Source organism: Jatropha curcas, chromosome 3 (genome assembly GCF_041381405.1).
Source record: "Jatropha curcas cultivar XTBG-Jc1 chromosome 3, XTBG_Jcur_1.0, whole genome shotgun sequence".
Classification (NCBI taxonomy): domain Eukaryota; kingdom Viridiplantae; phylum Streptophyta; class Magnoliopsida; order Malpighiales; family Euphorbiaceae; genus Jatropha; species Jatropha curcas.
In genome coordinates, this window is record NC_143153.1 from 29,369,838 (window position 1) to 29,379,015 (window position 9,178).

Below are 9,178 nucleotides of genomic sequence, written 5' to 3' on the forward strand. Positions count from 1 at the left end.
GTCTAATCATGAAATCATAATGTGCTTTGTCACATTACATAAATATAATTCTTTTGGAGGCATTTTCCCCTTTCATTTGCATGTGACTTGCAAAATTATTATGGATTTTTAATGACAGTTCAAAAAAAAAAAAAAAAAAAATCGTTAGAATTTCCATTAGAATTCATAAAAGAAATTGAAAATTATTATTAGATAGAGCCTATGTTGGAAACAAACAGCTGCAAATAATTTATTAGTTTTTAATTACAGGCGTGATGTGTTTAATTATATATGTTGAGCTTTTGAGATAAGGTTTTTAATAGTATATACGTGTAAATGTTGCATGAGAAAAAGAATAATGGTGGTCTTGTTTTTCATGCTGTGGATGATTCTATGCTTGTTTGCTTTACCGTTGGGCTTGTGTGAATGTTCCCTTTCTATGTCTCATTTTGCTTTGTATGTTCTATTTTTACCCCACGATTTTAAAAAATTAAGGTTATGAATTTAAAATGCGAATATGTAGTCTTATTAAAAAAATAAAAATAAGTAAGCCACAAAATACAATTACATACGTTAATTAAAGTCATTTATATGAAACGACACAGCTACATTTGCAGCTAGACATGCATTTCTTGCAGTCCGAAAGTGTTAACATACTACCAGTGCAATCACACTTCTTACTACATTTGAATCTTGTGGCGCCGCTCCACAAGCACCGCGCCATGCACCGCAGAATGGGCGTGCACGATGGGCACCCGTACTTCATCTGATGAGCAATGCAGTTTTCGCATCCACCGCCGTCCGCCAATGACTGTTGGCCGCAACCAACGGATGGAGAAATCATGGTTAACCACAAAATAATCAGAAGCATTGTTGATAGTGTATACAGTTTCTTCATCTTTTCCGTTTCTTGAAACTAAACGAAGTAGATTAGTCTCGTTGCTATATGCACTAAAGCTATATATATATATATATATATATATATATAAAACTTAATTATGTGTTGGTGGGGAAATTTCTGGTGCACGACTTAAATTTCATTAAATGATCTCATTAATTATATCATAGAAAGGTGCAATGTCTTGGTTTGCTAAATATTCATATCTTCTAAATTCTTAGCATTTCTTCTGCATAACAAATGATATAAATGACATGTCGTTGGATTTCATCTAGAACAGGTCCAGTGGGCCTATATGAATGTGGGCTTGTTTAAAAAATGGGAAAATCCGTTTTGTGTTGTGGGTTTCCTAATTAAATTTGACGAAGGGCATGAATGAGTTTGAACTTCATTCTCTGTTTCTTGAACGAGTGTTGTGTCTTCAGTACCGATTCTACAAGTATATCATCAATCAAGCCGAAGGCCTAGCTGCTGTGACTTCTCGGAGACGAAAAGCTTGTACAATCGGAAGAGATGCCAAACCAAATGGTCCTGCACCAGCACTACTGCTCTAATTTGGTTTCTATATTATATATATAATCCACATTCGATGTTTACATCTAGTCTAATTGTATCTAAAGCAAGCCTACCAGCTGTTCGATTAAATTCCGAAACAATTCATTTCCGCAGCAAAAAGATACACTCATACCATTTCGCTTGCAGGAAAGTACTACTGTACAGAACAGTTGCAGAGATTTAGCAATTTCATCTTCATTTTACCGCTCCATATATTCAGAGGTACTTACTGCAATTATGCGTATATCACACGGCAATTGCTCTGAAACTCAACGAAAGGAATGTTTATGGCATGACAGTCGTAATGGTGGAACTGTAAACACTACCTCAATCATTTATGCGATAACATCTATTTCTGCGTTTAATGTTGACGACAAGTAGTCACCCTATGCATGATTGAGATTAGACGAGGTTCATTGTGCTTGTTTTCTTTCCAGATTGACCCAAAAATGCATCATTAATATATCAGAGCTTGAATTTTGACCATCATGACTTGCATTGTTGCTGATTCAAATGCTTATGTGATTCCTTGTGAACTGTGTCTGTGATAAAGCGGTAATTGGGTATATAGGCGTACAAAGACAAGACTACGGCATTTATACAATGTCTATGAATATACTTTCTGCCTGCTTTTTCTTGCCTTCTTGCGAATCTAATATTTAGTGATTTTCCTATCTTCGTTTGGCTTTCATGCAAGATATTGATCGAGTTGTTTTTCCCCCTATATTTCTATGCACCAACTTAGAAGGTTGAACTCACTGAAGTCGTAGGAGACAAGAAAGCAAGGGCGAAACTAGGATGATATGTGGGGGACAAATTGGTTCTTGTCTTAAACCTGGTGAAATGGATGAAAAAGATCTGTGTAGCTGACTGACTAAAATTAGAGCTTAGTGAACATGGTGTTATATTGGAACTGCTCGTGATTTATTTGCAACTATTTATTATTACTCCGAGTAGGACCTTCAAATTGTATTAGGTTGTTTTCAACACTATTCCAATATATGAATTTCATATAAGGTTTTGAGTTATAATATTATATCTTCATGCTGTCAATAATATTATATCTTCATGGTGTCTAAAAGACAAAGAAACCTTAGCTTCTTGATTAAGATTTACACTATAATTGCATCAAGCCTTTTGTTTGCACATAATTATATACCTTTCGAGGTTCTTGACTAGACAATGATCAATTATAATTTTACTTACAGATAGAAGAGGTTGGATGGGCGCATCTGGTGAATTTGGCTAGAGATCTTAAGTTTCTTAGCTTTCGTGTTATGTAAGATTTTTCTTCCTATTAGTCCAATTGTGAAAAAGGATAATCCAGGTTTTCTCTGTTTTATATGTTGAGTGGTCTTTATTATACTTGGGGTTTAGAGGCCCAAGAGCTTAGCATAGTGTTTGTTCCAGAATAAGTAGAGCAAGAGATGGTATCAAGAAACGCATCATTAATAATGTTTTCCTTGAAAGTTCTTTAAGTACCAAAATTACTAACCCTGCCAAGAAAATCTGTCTGGATTATTGAGCTCTAGCGTTTTCTTATGGAAGAAAAAAAGGCGAAACTGTTTACATGGTGCCTATAATCAAGCTCAGAACAGCATTTTTTCTCTTCCAGGAGCTTGTTAATGCCTGATTATTTTGTACCCTTACTCCTCCTTATTTCCAAACTAGCAAGGAAATTTAATATGAAACAGCTTGATACATTCTAAAATAACATGAATGTGATAGGACTTATTATACATTGGTGAAAGTTCGTTTTTTAGGCTTTGCTGACTGCATTTTCCTTTTCACCAGTGCCAGTATAATACTTTTTGCATTATACATTTCTTCACTATTATGCATCATATTCTTTTATGTTTTGTCTTTGAAATTTATTTGACTTATTTTATTCATCTAACCATTTGTATGCTTGAGTACCAGAGATAAGAAGGGACAAGTGCATATTTTGGAAGTTCAGTTGGATATAACCTATCCAAAGTGTCCTCCTTCAGTTTCTGCGGTCGGTACCCAATAATCTCTTTGGCTTTTACATTCTAGGGCTTCTATACTAAATGCTACTTTGACTTCTTCTAGGATGTACCTTTTATATTCAATGTAAAATGGTCAATGAACTCAAGACTGAAAGATTTGGTGCAGCAGTTCCATGCGGTATAATATTGCCATTGTTTCTGCTTGTTTCTTTGGCTTTTCAATTCTAAAAGCTTTAGGCTTCTAGTGATTTCTTGGGAAAGCTCTGCCTTATCGGTAGGTTTTGTTACACTGACAAATGAGACAAACTTGTTAATTGTGTGTAATATGTACCAGCATCTGGACAAGCTTCAGGAATTTTGGTCTACCTTGGATGATATTGATAATTCTCTTTGTGTTGTTAATCTGAAACAACCATCTCATGCCATGTCAGTTCGCCAGATTGATATAGGTAAAGTGGTTGTTAATACTGCAAGTATAGATTCATTTCTCTGTTTTATCTGTTGTTCTTAAACATCTCATTTCCCCTTCTTGTTTTGTTTTTTCACCTTTCACTTCTTCCAGGAAATGATTGTTCCATAATGTTGTTTATAAGTGCCAAAGATCCTAGATCTTTACCAGAGTATGTTGTTATCCTCTCACATAGTGCCACTGCTGAATCTGGCTTCTGGTTTTGATTCAGTAATTGAATTTTTAAGTTGTGCTAGGTGTCGCTTTTTGGGTCCAGATACAATTGTGAACAATTTGAGAAAGTTGTGGCAAAGAAATAGCAAGCAATGGTACAATCTTGAATCTCCTTTTGATTATGATTAGTATTTTAGACTCTGAAAGTTGCTATTTGAAGTTGTTTTGATATAAAAACCTGCGATGCTTTTTCAGAGAAGTTATTGCCAATTTCAGCGCAGGCATTGATCCTGCTACTAATTTTACCTATTATCATTGACCATAAAACTTATTTCTATATGAATTCTCGTCTATTGTTCTTTGAATTAGTGAAGGTTTCCTTCACTTTATGAAAATTTTTAAATTCATTGTTAGTTGTGTTAATCACTGAATATTATGCAGACACTTTGATTATTTTATAGGAAGAAGGACAGAACATTTCTAGAAAATCTTGCGTCTGTTCTGGAGACCCAACTGCCAAAGCCCCCAAATATCCACAAGAACGATCTGCAATTTGAATGCGGAATTTGTTATGCTGAGTGTCTACCAATTGGTAATGACAGACAGAATAAATGCCTGTCTTGTGTTCATAAATGTAATCTATTGATTTTAAAATTTGTGTGTAGATGATGAGTTTGGACCTAGGAGTGGGACTCGAACTGACTATATGTGTGATAATAGCAACTGCAACAGGGCTTACCATAGTGTTTGTCTCAGGGACTGGTTGCGCTCCATCACAACAACAAGACAGTATGTGCACTTTCTAGGATTTGTCCTTTATTTGGTTGATTGGTCCTGCATGTGTATAGCTTTAGTTGGTGTTTCCTGTATAAGTTCACTGTGCTGCATTTCTACCAATCTGCCAGTGGTAACACTTGTCTACCAAATGTTCAACCATGCTATCAACTCAGGTCACTCAATCCTTGAGTGTTGTCTCTTGCTTATTTGTGCCCTTTCTTTTCTTGCACAAGTTTGCACGTGCCTATGGGCGGACCCACTAATCAAGAGCCTTCACAAAGGATATACATTAAATGTGTTGAAAACAACATAATTTTGTTGCCGACACTGATGAAGAATGGCTGCCATCTGTGGTAGCCTCAATCAATCGCACATTTTTCATTTTTAAATTATCTTCTAAGGCTATTTGTTTTTTGTACATCTCAGAGGATTTCCGGGAAAGCTGAATTACCCCAACAACCTGTCTGAAAACCCTTCATTGCGTGTGCACTTTTCTTTAAACAAGCATCATGTGTGTCCAAAACTGTAATTAGATGTGATGTTTCCAAATCGCCTATCAGCTACTCAAGTAGAGAAAAACATGTTTGCCTTTTAATTTATTATTTTCTTAGGTACTTGGTCAATTGATTTATAGTTTCTATGCATTTTTATTTGCAGATCATTTGATGTCCTGTTTGGAAATTGTCCCTACTGTTCAGAGCCAGTAGCAGTTAAAATCAACAACACAAAGATGTAAGTCTAGGTCTTAAAAAGTACTGTAAATGAAGGTTCTTCAGGTAACGATTGACCATATTCAGCAATTCCTATGCAAGTTCATATAACCTAATCAAAGAATGGAAGAGTTTGGCTGAGTCAAGGTAGCATTAAGCAGAGTATCCGATGATGCAGCCGCATTTAATACCTGATATATGCATTTTTTACTGTTCATTAACTGTGACGTATTATCCAACAATGATATGCTGCTTTCAGTTCATAATTTTTTGTACCAACCTTATCTGTTGGCTCGTCAACTTGATTGCTCATTTTCATGCTTGATTGGAATCTGCCAAAGAGATGTAGTTCATCTCAAGTTATTGATCGGTTAATTTTTGTGTTGGAAGTGATCTTTCTATATTTTCTTGGATGTGTATGGTTTTTTCTTGCAGCATTTCATTGCAGCGACAGATATGCCAAATACAATCAGTTTAGCCTTGGTGGTTTTATTGCATTTGGCCATAGCTTCGAAGGATGGTCCCCTACTTGGAACAGCTGAGCTGAGTCTTCTTTTATGCATCTCATTTGATGCGGTTAGTGTTGCTTGAAATATTATATAACATTCACTTACAAATCTGCCTTTTATGTGCGGTATAAATGGAAATCTATTTACAATTTTAAACATTAAACATCTTTGTTCCACGGAATCGGCTTGGAAAATAGCATTTTCTAGTATGTAAGAAATAAAAACGCGAGGGAAGTAAGTGAAAAAAGAAAAATAAGAGCATTTATAAATGTAAAATTAAATCGGCACAATGATAATTCTAGAACTCATACTTGCAAGTAATGAGTCAGTTGTTTTGAGGCAGTGAGCGACTACCCTTGACTCGGGGACTATGTATAAAATATGCATATTCCAAGTGAAGTGGTACATCTTTTGCATTATAGGGACATTACCATATGAATCTTATTATTGGAGAAGGGGTTATCAGAGTAGGAATTGATTTCAATCCCGTAACAGTGAAAATATAAATTTGATTTTTAAAAAATACATTTAATTGGAGGAGTTAAAAATCTTACGATTTATGATTCGAAGGGATTAACATCCTAGATATAAAAAAAAAATGGTACGAATTACATAATTTACATCAGCAATTTAAAGCGAAAAATGGCAACCAATTCTCTTCTCTATTGGCTTATGTATTTGTACCATTCATCATGGACCATTTAATAGGCCAGTATTTATTTTCTATGGTCCAAATTTCAACGATAACAAGTACATCCTAAGATTTTTCTTTTACTTTATGCTTCATATTTGAAATTGAACACCAAATCTATTTTATTTTTATTATTCAGCACAGAATAATTCTGTGCACCATGTACAAATACTTCTGCTTACAATTGTGTACATATTGACTTTATCTTCTCTTCACTTTGAAAATCAATCAAACCCACAAGAGATATTTAACTAATTGAGTTTTTTTTTTTTTTGTTATTCCTCTTTATTCCCTCCCTAACTTGCATGGCTGGTAATATTATTTATTGTACTAGAACACGTGCGTGCGTGTAACATAAACATAAAATGAAACGTTAAGAGTATATGTAATTGTAATTGACATATCATTGTATATGTACCAAATTGCTTCATGGGTTGTGCTTATTTTTCTTTCCTGCTAGAAGTTTAGATTCCGGCACTGCACTCTGGTGGGGCGACTGGGTATCGAGACTTATCTGTACAGTAATCATAGATCATGTGGTTCATACGAACCCATCTGTATCTTCTAGCTTCCATGGCACTTAGGGCTTGATAATTAGCACCTTCCCACCAATTTCTTGGATTTGAGACACAGTTTGCTGGTCCAGGAACTGGACATCCTTCAATGTCGAAATCCTTATAGTATGCATAAAATGGAGCTTTACTCCAATCAATTTTTTCTAGTCCACCTCTTGTTGCCCAATCATCTGCTTCCCATAATGTTGAGTACACTCCCATAGCCTGGAACTTAGGGTATGGGATTCCTCTTGCTTCATTATTCTTGAAAACTCTTATAGGCACGTCATCTACATAGAAGCTGCAACCCCACCATAAGTAACATCAGAAAGATCATTACTTCCACATAAATAATTATCACAACTTGTAACTAATAATTAACAACCTTAATAATTATATATGAACTATTAATTAACTTACACGATATGGTGATGGTTCCAGAGAATAGTATAGAGATGGAAGTCTGAAGAAGGGTCAAACCACAAATTAATTCTTTGTTCTCTATCACCTTTTCCATGAGCATAAATATTTGTTTGGACAGTATATGGCTGTCCAGTTCTGTTCCCCAAGAATTCAAAGTCCAGTTCATCTCTTACACTGTCGGTGTCTGAGTTCATCTGAAAAAACCAATCAATTAAAGTTTAACACTCAATGCATAGATATATATATATATATACTTGCAACATTAAATTGTTAGTGAAATATAAAATTTCGAAGTAGTAAATAATAACGTACATAAAAGGCCGTGACTGTTCCGGCAGAGTCTCCGGGAACAAGCTTGATTCTCATGCTAACACGACCAAACAAGTACTTCATCTTAGAGGCAAACCCACATCCTATAATTAAAATGTCACAATTAAGATTTTTGTTTGATGAGCATAATCTAAAGAAGTAAAGAAGAGCAATAAAATTAATTATTTATTGAAACCTGAATTCTGGTCAAGGACGAGTTGGATAGCTCTCCCTCCATCAATTTGCCTGATATGGGAATCAGACCATGTCACTCTAAAGTCCTGAAGGAAAGCGGCAGGTCGAGCTGAGACAGGGTGAGAAGAAAATGCAAGAAAGATAATGAGCAAGAAGAGAGTAGGAATAATATTTCTGAAGAAAATAGCCATGTGGATATGACTATTTGTTTGTGTATTAAAAACAGTAAAGAAAATTTGTAAAGAAGGTTATGAGGTAATGTGTATATATAGGCAGAGGAATTAAGTTCAGTGATTGTGACTGAGCATTCAAATGGAAAGCAAACATTAGGGAGTTTGCTTTCAAGTCCAGCTAATGGCAAGCCGTCGTTAGGCCCTACTCAACCGCGAAGTTATATACACTTTCGTTTTGTTTTTCTTTTAATTAGAGTTTTATCAAAGTTTTTGAATCCGAAATTTCATAATCATAAAGATAATTAAAGTGTTATTATTGCTTCTCTTTCAATGCCCATGTCACTATTTTGTTCATCTATTTATTTTTATTCATCGGGTGCCCGAAGAACAAAAATAACGGATTACACAAAGGATTAATTAACTATTTCCTAACTCATCACATTGATAAACACATTTTTAATCTTCCATATCTCTCTTGAGAAAATTAATCAAATCATGACTAACTGACATTTGTTCATCTATTTCCTTTTTTACTATCTACATGACTTCTAGTTTTGCAAAATATAAAGTAGTTATCGCTTAATGATTGAGAATTGAGTTTTTGACTCGAGATTTGCCTTAGCCTTGGTAATTAATATGTTGCATGCATAAGAAAATGATTTATATGAATTTTCTTTTATGGAAGTTGGGTGATAGGCAGGGAAACCACTTTTCACAATCGCGATTAGATTTCAAATTCCTAACCTTACCGTAAAGTCTATTTATTAGTATTGTCTAAATAACTATTTATTAGTATTGTCTAAATAACTATGC

At 34.7% G+C, this 9,178-nt stretch overlaps 3 protein-coding genes across 5 annotated transcripts; 1 reads left to right on the plus strand and 2 right to left on the minus strand.

Moving 5' to 3' along the window:
* Positions 1 to 475: 475 nt before the first annotated feature.
* On the minus strand, positions 476 to 919 carry LOC149497882 (uncharacterized). The gene has a single exon (XM_089718930.1). It carries the CDS (start codon positions 875 to 877, stop codon positions 563 to 565), a length of 315 nt encoding a protein of 104 aa, XP_089575056.1. The 5' UTR covers positions 878 to 919; the 3' UTR covers positions 476 to 562.
* Positions 920 to 1,175: 256 nt separating this feature from the next.
* Positions 1,176 to 5,777, plus strand: LOC105639897 (zinc ion binding protein). Of its 3 annotated transcripts, none has more exons than XM_020681589.3 (11): positions 1,210 to 1,405; positions 1,580 to 1,654; positions 2,641 to 2,711; positions 3,353 to 3,431; positions 3,506 to 3,580; positions 3,737 to 3,851; positions 3,965 to 4,022; positions 4,099 to 4,179; positions 4,486 to 4,616; positions 4,690 to 4,813; positions 5,459 to 5,777. In XM_020681589.3, the coding sequence occupies exons 1-11, from the start codon at positions 1,391 to 1,393 to the stop codon at positions 5,535 to 5,537; spliced, it is 903 nt and encodes a 300-aa protein (XP_020537248.2). In that variant the 5' UTR covers positions 1,210 to 1,390; the 3' UTR covers positions 5,538 to 5,777. The 3 variants fall into 3 exon arrangements, with proteins under 3 accessions (XP_020537249.1, XP_020537248.2, XP_012079473.3); XM_012224083.4 differs by having other exon boundaries at positions 1,212 to 1,405; positions 4,108 to 4,179; XM_020681590.3 differs by lacking the exon at positions 4,690 to 4,813 and having other exon boundaries at positions 1,176 to 1,405.
* A 1,038-nt stretch (positions 5,778 to 6,815) lies between these two features.
* Positions 6,816 to 8,490, minus strand: XTH6 (xyloglucan endotransglucosylase/hydrolase 6). The gene is made up of 4 exons (XM_012224087.4): positions 8,194 to 8,490; positions 8,001 to 8,101; positions 7,686 to 7,882; positions 6,816 to 7,566 (listed from the first exon to the last, which is right to left on the minus strand). The coding sequence occupies exons 1-4, from the start codon at positions 8,381 to 8,383 to the stop codon at positions 7,176 to 7,178; spliced, it is 879 nt and encodes a 292-aa protein (XP_012079477.1). The 5' UTR covers positions 8,384 to 8,490; the 3' UTR covers positions 6,816 to 7,175.
* Between the last annotated feature and the right edge of the window lie 688 nt (positions 8,491 to 9,178).